Here is a 17759-nt window from a genome sequence, read left to right as displayed (position 1 = left end):
TTTCTGTGTCTGTTGATTTAAGCTCCTTAGTTGTTGCGCACGCTGAGCAAGCAGGCTCTGTAGATAGAGTTGTCTGTACCGTGACAGCAGAGCCAGCGTTTTCTGCCGGCGCGGATAGTCCAGCTTTTGTATCAGCGACTGCAGAAGAGCTGACATGTTCTGCTGTGGTGCTGGAGGCGATGACGCTGCATTGCTGGATGGTGCCGAGTTCTGAACTACCGTCGGAACCGGTGTAACCGGCAGTGAGGGCGCGGGACGAATCGGAGGCGCTGGTGGCCACTGAGCTGGCCAAATGTTAGGCGGAACATTCTGGGGCAGACTTGCAGTCTGGGCCAGGCTCGCGTGACACACCAGGCAGCCAATGATCTGAAAACGGAAACAGGCATCGGTGAAAAACTAGCCAGACGCTTTTAAACGGACTCCTATCAGAACAGCTGTCCACAAAAGAGCCAGCAGCATTGGAGCTGGTAAATAAGAGCTAGAGTCTCATATAGCTAGTGCCTGAAAATAGCTATCGCATTCTGTGTAATGCAAAAAATATGTTATATGCTATGAAAATTTACCAATGAAGCTGATTGCAAGTCGTCAGCAATTTTCTTACATTTGCTCAAATTCTACATTTACGCAAGCGGTCATCAATCATTCCAGCTAAAGAAAAAAGCGGCCAGTGGGTTTAACACTAGTGACTAGATTGACAAGCATTTTCTGCTATTAAAAGCTCCATTCCACTTACCAGTAGGTGCATGATGGTGACAGACGTCTGCCCGATGTGAAACTAAAGCCGTCTCCCGGCTGGCACGTCGGTTATATGCCCTCACGTGCCTTCACGTGTCTGAAAGGGAACTCTGTGTGCACGCACGCGGTGGGGCGATCTTTTCCCCGATATGCAGGTCAGTATTCCCCAACCACTACCGTATGTTCCATCGCTCGGCATTGAAACTAACCGCTACTTTTCCGGGGGAACTTGTGTGCAGTGTCGTGTCGTTTAACCACAATCCACTTGCGGCTGTGCACGATTAGGGAAGCACGCCGCATGCCCTGCAAGTCATACGTGCATCAAATGATTCCACCCCCGCCGTGGCATGAGTAATGTTAAACGGATTGCCTCCTTTACGGAAAAAGACACAGCTGATTGAAATGCCAAAGGAAAGTGGAATGCAACGCACTTCACTTTCAAAAAGTCATAAAAAGCATTTATCTCAAGGTTTTTGTTGATCATCCTTGACAAGATGGATAAGCTAAATCGACGCATAAAAAATATTTTGAGAGATTTTAAATAGATATGTTTTGTATGCATTGATCGAGTAGAGTTTTAACCCTGGCGTTGTCCTACTAGCGAACGTATAGGGGAGGTGTTGGACCCCTCCCCCTCCCCGCCGCCATTCGACCCTTGATCGAGCTTGCAGCTCCGTGGAAAAAAAAACGACCATGCTACCTGTGACGAACTAAAGTCGACTACTCTTATACCCAAAAGCAAAGTCCTAGGTTATTGGTTGACCTTCCTGGTCATTTAGGTGTCACTTATAGGTGTCAACCACCACTGACAGCGTCGTAACATGTTACGTAGGCATCAAAACCACTTCGTAAATGTTTAAAGTAGGTGCTATGTGAATCTGAAATCAGCTCCAAAACTACCCTAAGCACATGTAAAACTAAAAAATTGAACCAAGACCACCTCTGGTCAATGACCTTAACCTGCTCTTCACGTCATTTTCACACCCCATAATGCATGAGACAAACATCATTTCACATTTGTATTTTGTATTTGTATTTATTCAGTTTATTGCCAACAGGACAGATTCCCAATGATAGGCAAAGTCGAGTAGATAAAACACAAACAATAAATAAATAAGTATGCGTCACAACATTACAGATGGTCACTTGTCTGGCACTTGGCTAGTCGTGCGATAATCGTCGCCTTGCCGTCGCAGAACATATCAACGGTAGGGCAGCGTGCAAGAAAAACATTGGTGAGTCTGGGTAATCTACAAAACATGCCGTTTTTAATAGTATTCACTCTGGCGACAGGCTCGAAAAAAGCAGCACGGTAGCGAGTGCTTCTGGATGGTACACGAATAGAGAAACGGCCCAAAAGATACATCGAGTCACATCTACCCTGGATAATGTTATGTAAAAAGACAATGTCATGTTGCTGTCGACGAGATGCAAGCGTCTGCAGTTTAAACAAGTCCAACAGCGCATCATACGACAAATCCCTCGCTTGTCGTCCGGTCGCTGTGCGATGTGCTAACCATAAAAGGAACTTGTGCTGGACACGTTCTATTCTATCTAGGTGTGTACTCGCTGCTCCGGCCCATATCTGCGATCCATATTCTAAGATAGAGCGCACGTTGGCAGTGTACGCGGCCATAATAGCCTTCTCATTCAGGAGTCCGTTCTGTCTGTGACACAGCTGAAATGATCGCATAAGAACGCCTAACGCACGGCGGGCCTTGGAAACAACACTGTCGACATGTGGGGTAAAAGTTAGCTTACTATCTAACATAACACCGAGATCACGCATCGTGTCCAGCTTTTCTAAGACAGTCCCTCTAACTGTGTATACATATTGCACAGGATTTCGCTTTAGAGTGAGTGACATGGTTTTGCACTTCGATGCATTCAGGGCCAATTTCCATGTTTCTGCCCAATCCGATACGTGGTTCAAATCTTTCTGTAGAAGAACGCTGTCATCTTCTGACCGTACACATCGAAACAGTTTCAAATCGTCCGCGTACATCAAAGAGTGCGACTCCGCGACAGAAGGCAGGTCATTGACGTACAAACAAACGAGCAGCGGCGATAAAATTCCGCCTTCCGGAGTTCCGGAGATGACAGGAGTCCATGCTGACGTTTTGCCATTTAGCACAACGCGCTGGGCCCTGCCATACATACATACATACATACATACATACATACATGCTGATGACACATGCTGATGAAACGTTGACAACAACAAAGACTGGACTAAACGCGCGGATGTTGGGTGCCGACTTACGCCGAATCGCGATTCCAGCCAAATATGGACTCGAGAAACAGGTCATAAGCCAAAGGTCATTTGGGTTAGGGTCATGACATTTTCAGGGTAGGTGTAAAATTGCTTCTCTCGAGGGTACTGAAGTTGAACGTTTCTTCGTGATCGGCTGCTTATGCAATGGTGAAAAATAACTGTCCTTGCACTGACTCTCGAGTTATAAGCGTCTGCTTTTAGGGCCGTTGCGGCCATGGCTAGAATTTATGTGTCCAGCCCATTTTTGTTTGTTTGCTTTGTTGGGTTAGGCCCTTTCGGTCTAACAAGACCATTTTAGAGCCGAAAGGATGATAGGAATTTGAACATCTGTCTGGGCGGGAAAGACATTTGTCCGGGCACGCATGCCCTGTGACCCGTCGGGGCTGAACCCATCACGAAGACACCGGCCACCCCGCCCCCTGGCAGTCATCGCACCCCGCGGCTACGGGCCTGCTCCTGGGGTGGAGCTACCCGCATGGGATAAAGTTACCCGTCCAGCCTGGAACAGGGGGTGGAGGCGTGGAGGAGGCGACCACGGCTTTGACTATCATGGAAACGACGCAACGGAGGTTTCAGTCCAGGTTTACAGAGTTCTATGTCCAGAACCAGAAGAAGTCAAATTTGATGTCAATACATACATGCATACATACATACATGCATACACACACACACATACATACATACATACATACATACATACATACATACATACATACATACATACATACATACATACATACATACATACATACATACATACATACATACATACATACATACATACATACATACATACATACATACATACATACATACATACATACATACATACCTGGCTACTAGGGCGAGTGTCCGCCCGACTGACTGCCCTCCCATCTATTGGCAATCAGAGCTGTTTCCGTGCATCGCCGCCAGGCTGTGCTAGCCTCGCAAGGTAGGTGCACGCACCAGAGGGTGAATCACTGCACTGGTTAGTGGACATTGCGCCACGAAAATGAAATATGACCAATCGCCACCGGGAAAAGGCCTGCCGTAGTGTCCAAGAACCTCTACGTCAGTGTCAGAGCCCCAAGGCCTAAGCATGGATCCTAGGTCTCAGGGTCCTAGGTCTGTGTCGCACACAGTTTTAGTCAAACGGCCTGATCGGATCCTAATAAATGTCTATCTAGTATCTAGGTACCAGCATAGGCTCGGTTCTTCGGAACAAATCTCAATATCTTGTGTCGAGGAACTTCATCAGACATGGATTCTGTAACTTCCCAGCTATGTATATTTTAACAAAAACTTTCTAGTTTGTTTAGGGTTATCGTGCAGGTTGAGGGGAGGGGTACTCAGCAGAATGTGTATGAAATCTGGTGAGATTTAAAAAAAAATGGTTAGGGCCCGCATACCAGCGAGTCCACTTTGAACGCTATGACCTCCCAACCCTGATATGAAATTATAACTTCGCCACTTCCTTGAACACGCATATGACTTTGGATGGTTTCCATTTATTTTCTATCAAAAGGGTGAAAAAGTTCACAACTCATACAGCCAACAATCATCCAATGATTTACATGATACTGCCCCTGCACTACACACGAAAACAACCATACACATGCTGCACATGCAAACCAAAATACACCCGCACCAGCACTGTCACAAAATAAATAAATAAATGAATGAAATTGCACTTCAATGAAAATAATTTCAATGAACGTGAGTTAAGCTCACTTAAATAGATCAGCTAAATCAAGCGCAAGGTAGGCTTTGAATTTAAATTATGAATGCATGAAGGGTATCTACATACACCACACCCCAGCACACGCGTGTGCTCAAATAAACACGTCGTTACCGATTGAAGTGAAGAAAAGTAACACTCAGACTCATTAAAATAAAAATGTTGCATTCATTCTCGTTTTGGGTCTTCTTTTCTTTGACCCGTTCTCTCCATGATTGAGATGGAGCACGGTGCTCCACCCCTGTCTCAGCCGAAGGACCACCGCGTGCTACTGGGCAGTTCCAAAAGTCGCCGGCACTCTCGGCCCGACGAAGGGCCTCGGCGCCAAAGCACGAGTCCAATAGCTTTGTCTTTTGGCCAATTCTTCCTGGTCCTCTGTATCCTGGTCGCTGATATGACTGTGTCGGGTCGCCTGTGGTTTCCGTACATTGGAGCTGGCTGTTGAATGATTCGGCCTTGGCGTAACTTGGTCATCACGGCCCTTGGACATCTGTCGGGTAACGTGATTGCCGCGACTAAGTGAATGCAAGTTGTTCAATGTATGGGTTCTACGTTCACGTTCATCTTTATCCGAGTCATCTTTTCGAAGCCAAAGGCTCCGGCGACCACTAGTATCAGCTGACCTCCAGCGGTTACGGCGAATATTGGTGTCTTCGGGGTCCCAGTGATCGGGGCGATCAGTGGTATCTTCGGGATCCCAGCGGTCACGGTGATCATTGCTATCTTCGGGATCCCAGCGGTCACGATCATTGCTATCTTTGGGATCCCAGCGGTCAGGGCGATCATTGCTATCGTCGGGATCCCAGCGGTCAAAACGGTCGTCAGAATCCTCCGGATCCCAGTGGTCAAAACGGTCGTCAGAATCCTCTGGATCCCAGCGATCGAAATAATCGTCGGAATCCTCCGGATCCCAGCGACTCGAGTGACGGTTTGAGTCTCCCTGGTTGCGGCTGATGTGGAAGTTCCCGTCCTGTCGCTCTCTCCCGCCAGTGCTGTGGGGACTGCCTGGGATAAAGGTGGCTCCGACCCCACCGCTTTGAACACCCCGACCAAAGTTCGTTGGTCTCGGCGGCACACGCCTATTATTCCCCTTCTCCCACCTATCGTCGTTATTTTGACTCACACCGACGCTAGAAGGACGGCCCGCGAAGTTACGCTGACCGAATTCATTCTGCTTCTGAGCTTGACGACTATCGTCCGAAGAGATGCCGTTCTGGAAGTGCCGAGGCTGTAAAGAAGAACCATGGGCGTGGAAGGTACGTGGTCTAGCGGGCAACGGCACTGGCAAAAATCCAAGTCCCGTTCGTTTGTTACCTGGCGTTACAGGTGCTGGTAAAAATCCAAGTCCCGGTCGTTTGTTACCTGGCGTTACAGGTGCTGGTAAAAAGCCAAGTCCCGGCCGCAGCGTTTCTCGCTGAGTCGGCACATCATCCTCGTCGAAGCCACTTTGCGGGGACGAGGCTGGCTGGAAGGTCTGCTGAGCAGTGCCAGGCGATGCTCCTCCCGCCTGCGCCGGGGCGGCAGCCGGCTGAGCCTGCGCCGCCATCCGCGCCTGAGCAGCGAGGTGGGCCTGCAGCAGCAGCAGAGCCCACAGCCTCAGCTGCGGCGAGAGGGCGGGCTGCGGCGGCTGCGACAGCTGCGGTGGCTGCTGCAGCTGTGGCGGGATGACGGGCTGCGACAGCTGCGGCGGCTGCGGCAGCTGCTGTGGCGGCGGCGGCGGCAGCTGCTGGGGCGGCGGCGGTGGGGGCGGAGACGCCCCTCGCTGCTGACCCAGCAGGCCCTGACCAAATAACGCCGGTGGGAGGACCGGCACGAAACTGGTAGTCGGCTGTGCCGGTCCGAACGGGCTTGGACGGGGCATCAGCGGCTGGCGCAGCTCCGGCTGGGGTAGCAGTACCTGCTGCAGCTGCGGCTGCTGCTGCTGTAGCTGCATCTGGGGCTGCGGCAGCTGCGGCTGCGGCTGCGGCTGTGGCTGGGGCTGCGGCGGTGGCTGGAACTGTGGTGGAAAGAGCGGGGCCCAGAGCAGCGGCGATACTCCGGGCATTACGTCCATGGCGAGGACGGGGTGCTGCAGACGCCATGGTCCGGCCCACAGCACTCCGAACAGAACCTGAAACAGAGGGCATACGCTCAACGATTGTTTTTTTTTTCTTTGTACTGTTTAACTTCCTCAGTTATAAGACTTGGCTATCGCATTTATTAGACTGGGCTTTGGTAACATACAATTATTAGATACAATTATACAATTATTATTAGACTAATTAAATCTCCTCTGAAAATGTTTTATCTTACAATATTGAGTATTTTCAGCCTTGTTTCATCTATTATATGACGAGCCTGCCATAAAATTTCAAGTGATTGTTACCAATATCCTTTTTTCCTATTTTCCTTGCACCAATTTCTCAATAATCAGGTCAGTCAAATGATTCAAGACTATTTGAAACCTGATGTTAATCAATTCCCTCATACGCTACGTAGACCCGTAAAAGAATCAACCGACATGAATATGCTTACATGCCGGTGACTAATTAGACCCCCGCTTTTCAATTTCTTGAAAGGTGTTTGAGCACTAAATATTGAACATTGCATGTTGAACACTCCGTTGTTTTGCTCACTAAATGTGAATTTCGGCAATTTCTTTTCAGAAACATGGTAAGAGACAAAAGAAATTGATTGTACTCACCAGAGAAGCCCGCATATCACCGTCTTCTAACACCTTTGCAAGAGAATTGCGCCTAATCGACCGGCGTCGGGCGCTTTTAAGTGGCACGGCGATTTCCTGAGTGGAGATTGGGGAACATGCAGAGCTCCATTTTCCGAGATGAACGCAGTTTTAGTTTAGAGCTTCCCACGATTCAAATGATATGTAATTATATTCTCATCTTTTCCTCCGACCGTCATTGCAACTGGCAAAATCATACTCTTGTGGAAGGAAGTAAACTTGACCTATTTAAATGAGATAATATTATGGATATCAACTTATCAATGGCGGCAAATGTTGCAGAGATAGATGCAGAAATCATGCGAGATGAAGGCTCGAATGTCAGATGGTAGAGCGTTGGACTTCCGGTGGTGCGAGTCCGGGCTCGAATTGCTCCGGCGCTCGATATGCGAGACGGCTCCTGACGGGAACGGTCCACTTCAGGTGATGTTGCTTGTTGGGACCAGCCAGGCCGCAGCCAGTTGAAGGCAGACGGATCTTGATCTCAGATCGTATACGATCATAGACCTTGCTGTTCAATTTTGTCACATTGATGCGCACTAAGTTTATGATACCTACTATAGAGCCAGAATATATTTTGTGCCTGGGATTCAAAAGGCCAAAAGATGGTTATAGGCAGTTTGCAGTTAAATTTAACACTCCCATATTAGTAATCAAGTGATGCATATTTATGGTACAAGACGCCATTGGAGAGTGATATGAGTTTTGAACGGCCCGACACAATTATCGGCATCATGAAGGGCTTCTGATAATAGTGTCACTGTCGGGCCGCTCAGAACTCATATGGCCCGACAAATGTCGCGTTAGTTGTGCTATTGTCGCCTACATATCTCCCGGTGCAGCGTTTTAAAGGGCCGTCAGACAGACTAGAGTTCAATAACCTGAGGCTAAAATTTCCGTTTTGGCAGCGAGCAATGACCCCTGAACACGTGCTCTCAGCACAATGCCGGCCGCAGGGCTGCGGCCGGCACTGCATGTTCGGCTCCGAAAATGACGCAGAGACGCTCCCCGCTCTGCAAGAACAGCTATGTGAGCCAATACACGAAATTTGGAAACAATATATTTGAATACTGTATGGGGTAGCGGGCAATAGTAAAAATTATTGCCCGATGTGACGTCACTGTAGCCCGAGGGTGAAGACCGAACATGCTTTATTGCCCGAGGCAAATTTAAGGTCTCCTTCCAAGGGTTTCAGTGGTGCCACAGAGGGCAATAATGCCGGTCCCGTAGCTTAGTTGGTAGAGCGTTGGACTCCCCGTGGTGAGAGCACGCGTTCCCGGTTACAACAGCCCGGGTTCGAAGCGCGACGGGCGCTTGACGTTTATGGGCCTCCTGACGGGTTGGTTGCGGTTGGTGGCAGGCCGTAGCCAGGCGAAGTCATTGAGGGGACCGGCCGTGCGCGGCTATGTGCGCACGTTAAACTTTGGACTCTAAATTCTGCCATAGAACCGGAATTGCGCGATCGGAGGGTAGAGGGCAGGGCTAACGCAACAAGCTTCGCTTAGCGGGTCCTTGTGAATCCTTTCAAACAAAAGGTTTCGACTAAATTTATAAAAGATAATGTTTTTATTAGTGCACTTACCCATACAGTATTCATTTTATTACATGGCCCACCCCAACCTGCCAATAATTATTATTAACCCTATTAGTGGCAGGCTCCTGGCTACCCCATATTAGTGGCAGGGGGGGCTGTTTACAACCCCCCCTTGATATCTCGAGATCTAACCGGCCGATTTTCAAAATTCAAACGGCATTCGATTTGGCTCAACGAGATCTACATTTCTAAAAAAAAATAAAATTAAAAAATGTCAATAGGGGGGTAGAGGGGGGTAAAAACGGGCAAATTGCAGATACATTTTAGACTGTTTATCACGGCCAGGTTTCTGAACCAATCTTAACGCAACTTTTGTCGATCGATAGAGAATGAACCAGAAATTCACATGGATCCTAAAAATATGCATTATCAAAAATCATAGGCGGATACAGATCATTGAGATTGGGGTACACAAAAAGTATAGTAAATAAGGTTTTTGTTGGTACTGTTTCTAAAAAGGGTGGCAATGGTCTTGTTATGTTACAATTTTCTTATGAGAGAACGACTAAAATTGTATTGGTCTTGCATAGGCGGTGTCAGGGCACCTATGTTGGGAGGTAAAAAATAACCCCCCTTTTTGGACGCCTGGATCCGCCTATTATAGCAAAAACGTGTCAAAAGAGGATGCACAATAACTTTTTATATGTTATCACATGATACCTTTCATTGACTGTTCGTAAAACTGGTGCAGCATCGTGATCTTCGCCCAAATGACTCGCTTCACGAATAGGACCCCCAATTCCCAGTGCTCTGGAGCCGCCCCTGGTAAGGTTATGAACTTGAAATTTTCAGGGAATGTGCCCAATTTAGTTTTAGGAAAAGTCGGAAAATTTCAGCATCGTAGCTTCAGCGGTTTCGGAGATATTCCCGAAAAACCTGAGGGGTGGATAAAAACAACCCCCCCTGCCACTAATAGGGTTAAGCATGTCTCAGTTGGGAAGTCAAATTGCTATTTTGATAGAGTTCTTTCAACAAATTTAGGTACTTATTTTAACACTAGCATTGACATGCGCCTTATCACTACACTGTAAACTCATTTTGACAAGGGGTTGTCGTACAACGACGAGCGTTTGTCAAAAATACTAATAAAGGTTATGTCGAACGACGAATATCTTGTCATAGTTGGTTGAATCAACAGGGCAAATATAAGTATCAGCCCCAACACCTAGTCGACCATTCATAAAATTGACGAGGATTATGGAGGCTATTGTGAAAACTACCAGGGTCTTATTCGTAATATGGAACATAGATTTGCTTATGATTTGTAATGTATATCCTTGTCGAAAGAACCAGCTACACCATTGCAAAAATACTGATACATACTTATGTAATCTATGTCCTTGTCGAAGGTATCAGCTACACCTTTGCAACACGGACTTAGTTACGCTAGTTAGACGTGTCAGTAGTAACATACACAAAGCTGTTACTTGTTATATAGGTGGCGCCAAAAACGTTTCCGGCCGTTTCAATTTGAAAATTTCAGTTGCGCACCAACCGCCGTGCAGTGATGTGGCCTCCTGCTCACTTCCGTGAAAATGGTAGGTGATAACAGTGTTCGGTCGTTTTTGTCATTTTTTAATGAAATGTTTGTCTTCCAACTGATAGTAATGCAGATTTAATCAGAGAAATTTGCTGAATAAGTGCGTGATGTATGGAAGTAAGCACAATGTGTTCTGCTCCAGGCCATATTGTTCTGCATATGCTATAATATAGCGATGCTTTCTTTCATGGCTTTCATCAGTCCGAGCAAAAGCTCCAGCTTGCAAGCAAGGGTCGCACACTGAAGACAGCAAACTGCAGAAACTCAAGAAGTCTAAAAATGAAAAAGCACCTGAATTCCAAGGAGCTAATGAATTTGAATGCCCCTTAGATTCGAATGGGTTTGCCCCTTAAAATTCGTGTTCCGCAGACTTAGAAATAACATATTTCCGAATCAAGGCATTCCTCGATGTTGCGAGTCCCCAAACCAGTTATTGCGAGGCAGGGAACCCAAGATGACTATCTTAACTCAAACCTAATGCATGTAAACGTGTGATTCTACAGTGTACTCGTAAGCAGGGGCCCGGGAACGATTTTCAAGTTGGGGGGGCGAGCCTAAAATACCTAACATGATGCATATGAAACAGTGGCGTGGCTAGGGGTCTAAGGGGACACGTACCCCCCCCCCCCATCGGTTTCAAAGGGACCCTCGGGTCCGAGAGGGCCTGCGGCGCCATTTGACCGCTGAGGGCTAACAATGGTCATATTTCGACTCAGAAGGGCCCCATGGGGCTCGTTAGGGCACCTCATGGGCCCTAAATAACCACACTAAGATAACCATAAGGGCCCCACGCCGGCTTCTGAGGGCCTCTTGCAGATTTTAAGGGCCCCTCGGTGGTCTCCAAAGGCCCGTTACTGGCCTCTGAGAGTTCTTACCGGCCTATGAGGGGCCAGTTCTAGGGGCATTTCCCGCCTGTGATGGTCACACACTTATTTTTCTGAGGGCCCCATAACGGCAACTGTGGGGCCCTCATCGGCGCCTATGAGGGCCCACACCGGTGTCTCTGAGCGTTTCACACCCCAAACGCTGAGTGTCTACACCAGTGCCTATTAAAGCCCTATGTCGGTGGCTCTGAGGACCCAACAGTCAACACCTGCGAATCTAAAGGCCACTCACTGGTGACTTTTGAGGGCCCCACACCGGTGACTCTGAGCCCTGAGGGTCCCACCGGCGTCTGACAGTACCATGCCGGTCTCTAAGGACTCCACAGGACTTCTTCTGTCGGCCTAAGGGCTCCTTGCCGGTCACTGAGAACCCCCTGCCGGCTTGTAGAGGGCTCGCGTCAGCAACTCTGCCTCTAAAGACCCCACACCCGTCTGTAACGGCTCCACACCAGCCTCTGTGAGGGCCCACAGCAACGCCTGTAAGACTAAGGACCCTCACCGGCGCCTCTGAGAGATCACACTAGCACCTCTGAGCGCCCACACCGGCAACTGCATGGCGGCCCCACACCAGTGCCTCTAAAGGCCCCTTACCGCCGGCTCTGAGGGCCCTACGCCGGTGATTCTGAGGGTGCTACCGATCACCGAAAGCACCACATAAGCCCTTAGTGTCACTGAGCTTTAATCCCATACCGGCCTTCCGAGGGCGCCACGTCAGTGTACCCATTGCCCCACACCCCTCCAGCTCACACCCGGAGCGGGTAAACTGTGTTATACCTATAGCAACGAGTTTACCACCGTTTTACGTTACCGTGTATTTCTCAAAGTTGACTCAAAATGGTCCAGTATAAAATCTGGCCTGCCAAACTTATGGCGAACGCCAGGCCCAAACCAAAGCGGGATGACAAAAGCAGATGTTGTCAAATCGATACTGTATCAGCAGAAACCATTCAGATGGCTAGGAAAATGCCGTGTGTTGATGTTTAGATGTATAAAGGAAACAAGAAGGAAAGAAGTCCGGAAAAGGGAGGAAAGATCCTTTCACGCTGCCTCAATGTTGAGGGGGCGCCGCCCCCTCGGCTCTGAAGTTGGGGGGGCAAGCGCCCCCGCTGCCCCCCCTGTTCCCGGGTCTATGCTCGTAAGTGATGACGCTCATTGCCTTTTCGCATGCGTTATTGCCCTTGCCCCTTGGGTCATGAGTGTCATCACCATTGTGTGTGTAATGTGTATGTACCATTTTAAATACATGACCTACTTTCAGTAATGCTGTTTTGCTGTAATAATGAGACTGCAGAGCGGCGACCTGCGATTTGTGGAGAAAACTGACGAATACAAGGGAGGTCTTTGTAAAACGTTACAAACCTGAGACTAGTAGATTGCTTACAAGTACAGGTTTGCTGCACGTAGACATTACTATGCTAACTAAGATTTGCATTGATTTGACTGAACAAGTACACGGCTCAGCCCTGTTAAATGCAAACATGCGCAGGTCTTTACCTAGTAGCCGCATGATTATAACTAGGAAAACAGTCGTTCACACAACAATGACAAAGCAAACTTTAGTAGCTAGTCTAACGAACTACATATGAGTGGGTTGTAAGAAAAACTACCATGACAAACAATAGGGTCGTTCGATGACATGGCAAAGGGTGCGGGGATTTGCGCTAAATAATTTTCCTTGTAAAAGTAACAAACGTTTGTTGAAATGAGTTTACAGTGTACAGTTACTGGTAGGAAAAATTATTCAAGGGCATAGTCACCAGCAAAACGCCTTTTGGGGCGACCAACGCAGCGAGCGAGAGGATGGACCTTGCACGTGCGAAATAGCGAGGGCGAGGTAGCGAATGAGCGAGGTACCTCCAACTAGCTTGTGCACTGCACCCTACTAACCGGTCCCTTGCGATGTGCCAAATTTGAGCGCAATCGGCCTAGCCGTTCTCGAGATCTGGAAGCGGCACCCTGCACGTGCGCACGTGCAGCAGTACCCCAACTGTGGCGCATGGATATGCATTGCCTAGTGGGTGCCTACCTACATGCCAACTTTCAGCGCAATCGGCCCAGTAGTTACCGAGATATTACAATTGTTACAAAACTGACACCTCTTCGTTTTGCACGTGGCACGTGCATAAGCCTAAGGGGTCACCTACATGCACCGGGGATAGTTCAATACTTGGCAGAAGGAATGAAGCTACCCTACAAAAATTATCACATGTAAATCGGTCAAATGTTTGCTGAGATATAAGCCTCGCAAAAGCGTCCGCGCGGTCGCTCGTGCTCAGAAATTTCCGATAATCTACAAAAGACTACGCTCGCTTCGCTCGCTCCGTTATTAGATTGCATCGACGACTTGCTATCGTTTATGTGCACCTAGCCATATGTGTGAACAACCAATCAGCGCCGTGGTATTGTTCCCGCCGAGGGAGAGGCTTTAGTCGCCAATGCCTCTGGCAAGATTCAACAGTTCTGGACGAGTTTAAAATGTTCTGAAGAGCAGCTTCACCTGCTTCGTAGAATTTTGCAGCCACCGGAATTTCATCAAATCTGATTCTCTGATTTCGTACTCCGTATGATGAGGTTTCGAAGCAAAAGACCATTCACCGATAAGAAAGGGGAGGTACGGAACTGATGTTGCAAATATACCACTGACATCTGGAAACAGTTCAATAAAAGTGTATCTTTACTACGGAAGATGTATCCTGTTCAATTTTTGTCTTATGTTAGATCCTATCTAACATTAAATTTTACATAGGAAAAAGTGCGAGCGGGAGCCGAAATGTAATAATAAAATTCATCCGATTCGAAGGAATCTCACTCAGCCCTATAAGTTACATATAGGTACCCCGTCATTTGCGGGTTAGCCGCGGAAGCCGACTAATGGCATCAGAACTTCTATCAAGGAATATATGTGATGAGCACGCCCCCCTCTCTCTCTCTCTCTCACTCTCTCTTTCTCTCTTTCTCTTTCTCTCTTTCTCTCTTTCTCTCTTTCTCTCTTTCTCTCTTTCTCTCTCTTTCTCTCTCTCTCTCTTTCTCTCTCCTCTCTCTCTCTCTCCCTCTCTCTCTCTCTCTCTCTCTCTCTCTCTCTCTCTCTCTCTCTCTCTCTCTCTCTCTCTCTCTCTCTCTCTCTCTCTCTCTCTGTGAATACCTTTCATTCCTGTTTTGATGGCTTTGGGAAGTTGTGTTCTTTTTAAGCCTTAGCTGATGACTTCATCCGTCAACTAAATAAAGTAAAACAGCACAGTCATCAATATATATTATTGTGAATATTCCGCTTTGTCATTGAACAAGGAACCCGGACATAGCCTTGTGTGCATGTCCTGTGAAAAAAAAAACAATTATCACATTACAATTACTGTTTGTGCCTTGTGGAGGAAAATGTGCCTCCAATGACTGCGTGCACGCATCCAGCGCCTTTCCTCGCCATCCGTTCCGCGTGCAACGACCAGGCAAGGTCTGCGTGTGCCTGGACAATGAACAATCGACTAATAGGAACAGCAGAACGTGTGAATGTCAGCCGACCGCTGGTAGTTGGAGTTCCCCGCGCCAGACGGCCGACCTGGAGAGCGGGCTGCAGAGTGCAGATAGTGCCTATCCGATCTCAGAAACGATACTTTTCAGCAAAAAGCTATTGTATGCGCGTTATTAGATGCATATCTCGTCGATAACATTATGCCATTACAATATCATTCACACCATAATCTCATTAGATACCATTAGGCAGAGTAATAACTCAGAGCTACATATATCAGCATCAGCTATCTGGCACATTTCCTTAATGAGGTGGGTGGGCGGAAACACGAAATGTGAGGCGGAGTGACAGTGCAGCTAAGGTTCAGACGAGTACTAGCCAGGCTCTTGAATGCGTAAAATAGAATACGGATATAATGCGTTTGATAAATAACATTCGCACAAGATAAACGAGTGGTCAGGACACTACCCGATACTATCTTGTTACCGATGAACGATACTATATAGTAACTAAGTAGTACGACTTGTCTGCATAATCTGTTATAATGCGGAGTCACTAGTGTATGTACGTGCTGGATTTGATAGATGGATATCAATTGGTCTGGTATAACAGTGACTGTGCATTCACGGCAGCTCAGTGCCGTGCGGTGCGGGCGTGTGTTATCGGTATTCCCGAGTAGTATTCATAGCGGGAGAATACCACGGACTCCTGAGCGGGGGAGAGAGAGGGAAGAAACCCTGGTGATACGTCATAATCGCACCACCGCCCCTTCACAACAGTCACCACAGCACGCGAGCATCAGCCGTTACGAATGCCATTGACAGAGAATCAGTGAACATTCACCGTCGCTGAGCGACAATCCACAGGAAAACCGGTCGGCGGACCGTCTCACACGCAGCTGCACCAAAATATCGGCCAATCACAGACACACACAATTACCGACGCTGCAAACGGACGTCACCCACAATGCCGCAGTTCATCGCCGAGGACATGATACAGGAAAACTTCGAAAGGGCGGACCGAGGAAGTGCCCATCGGAAAAAAAAATAAACCAAGAATCGGCATCGCGTGTCAGGAGTGCACACATATGTGGCATTGAAGCGACGGAGGCTATATAAACGGTGAGAGTGCACTGTGGTCACATTCGACAAACGGCAGCGGCGATGTTGCAGACCGTGGTGAGACGCTCTTCACCGGGCAGACAGGAGTCGGCCACTGTTAATTTAAAGTCGTAATTGTTTCTGCAAGCCAACACCTTAAGGCTGAAGCAGACTCTTTCCGCGTTCAGGAAATCGCATGCGAGAGCCTATTCAAATACATTGTAATTCTTCTCGCATCAATCGCTTGCGGGAGGTGCGTGCGATTGATGCGAGCGTGCTTCCATGTATTTGAATAGGCTCTCGCATGCGATTTCCTGACTGCGGAAAGAGTCTGTTTCAGGCTTTATAGGCTACTGATATTCAACATGTTTGTTGCATCTCTATCCACGTTTTTACATCCTTTGGCATTGTTTTTAATCAGCTATAACTGCTCTTATAGTAATTAGAGAATGACATCATTGTAATGCTTTGTCAATATGCACGTGATTGTAAATGCCAGAAGGTTAGTTCTTCATGTGTTGAATCTCGCCACTGTAGCACGCCTCTGACTCGTTCTAAGCCCCCACTGGCACTGTTTATTCAGGCGATTTCGTTGGCGGTGACGCTGGGCGTGGCGGTGGCGCCGGGGCTGTACCAAAGTCTACAGCGACTAGACGAAGCCATATCAGACCAGGAGGAGCGGGAGGACTCTGAGGAGCAGGAGGTCTCACCAAAACAGGAGTCCCAGGAGCTGGAGGACTTTGAGGATCTCCTGCTCGACTGCTGGGCGTTCCGAGCAGACTGATCGCCTGACGTGGAGCACTTCCAACAAAGCCAGAGGATGCGTCACAGCCCAGTGGCCAGTGGAGGCTCAGTCGCGGCGGGAGGATGCGTCACAGCCCAGTGAGTCAAAAAAGTCGGCCCAGCCATGGACGGGGCAGAGCAGCAGTGAGGACAGAGCCCGAAGGGATAGCAGTGTGCTCGCGCAGTACGGTGAAGTGAATGTGCAATGCGGTGCTTTGGAGTGTTCAGTGTAGATGGCTCCTGAATAGCTTCAGAGCACAACAGGTGTTACAGCCCAGACCCACAACCAGCTGTGAAAAGTGGCATTAGCAGTAGAACGAGTCTAGAGCGTGTAGATCGTAAGAAATCATCAGCATAAAACCATTGTTGATATTTGACAGTTCTGAAAGCATACCATAGAAAAACAGACGAATCTATCTTACCATCCTGTAAGTACAATGAAGATATCTTCCAACGATTACACATGCCATAAATCGATGCAAGTTTTGTCTATCATGAAATGCCGTCTGTTGGCTTCCATCTCTAAAAATGTGCGTTCTACTGCTCATGAGCGGTCCGGAGGTCCGATGCTTTACTGTTGGCTAGCAATGCAACAGTAAAGTCTTGGTATACGTCATTTGTATTCTGCAAAATGAAATCACTAGCTTTATGGCCATCCAATCCCGCTGGTGAGCACGGGAAAGGCGACACAGACGGTTCACAGACTAGTCAATTGGTAAGAGTGTTTGATTGTGTCGTGTGTTTTATAAAATACATGAATACACACAAGCAGGTCTCATTCAAGTCATTTCTGATATACCAGCAGGTGTATGCATTGACTGTAGCCACCTGCTGAGTCTTCATGCGTATTCATTCATCTACCCGAGTCTCCATGGCATTGTGCTATTGTTGTGTGCACTGTTACAGTCTCCACGTATTGGCGTTACTGTTGTATGCACTG

General features: G+C 48.0%; 1 protein-coding gene across 2 annotated transcripts; it reads right to left on the bottom strand.

Annotated features, from left to right (window-relative positions):
* Positions 1-4480: 4480 nt before the first annotated feature.
* LOC122366509 (SR-related and CTD-associated factor 4-like) lies at positions 4481-8306 on the bottom strand. Of its 2 annotated transcripts, XM_043338852.1 has the most exons (3): positions 7414-8306; positions 6093-6840; positions 4481-6044 (listed from the first exon to the last, which is right to left on the bottom strand). In XM_043338852.1, the coding sequence occupies exons 1-3, from the start codon at positions 7426-7428 to the stop codon at positions 4999-5001; spliced, it is 1809 nt and encodes a 602-aa protein (XP_043194787.1). In that variant the 5' UTR covers positions 7429-8306; the 3' UTR covers positions 4481-4998. The 2 variants fall into 2 exon arrangements, with proteins under 2 accessions (XP_043194787.1, XP_043194786.1); XM_043338851.1 differs by having other exon boundaries at positions 4481-6840.
* Between the last annotated feature and the right edge of the window lie 9453 nt (positions 8307-17759).

The sequence above is a fragment of the Amphibalanus amphitrite genome, unplaced genomic scaffold (genome assembly GCF_019059575.1).
Source record: "Amphibalanus amphitrite isolate SeventyFive unplaced genomic scaffold, NRLGWU_Aamphi_draft 000812F_arrow, whole genome shotgun sequence".
In the NCBI taxonomy this organism is placed as follows: domain Eukaryota; kingdom Metazoa; phylum Arthropoda; class Thecostraca; order Balanomorpha; family Balanidae; genus Amphibalanus; species Amphibalanus amphitrite.
Note: the sequence above shows the minus strand (reverse complement) of the source record. Positions and strands in the feature narration are given on the sequence as shown.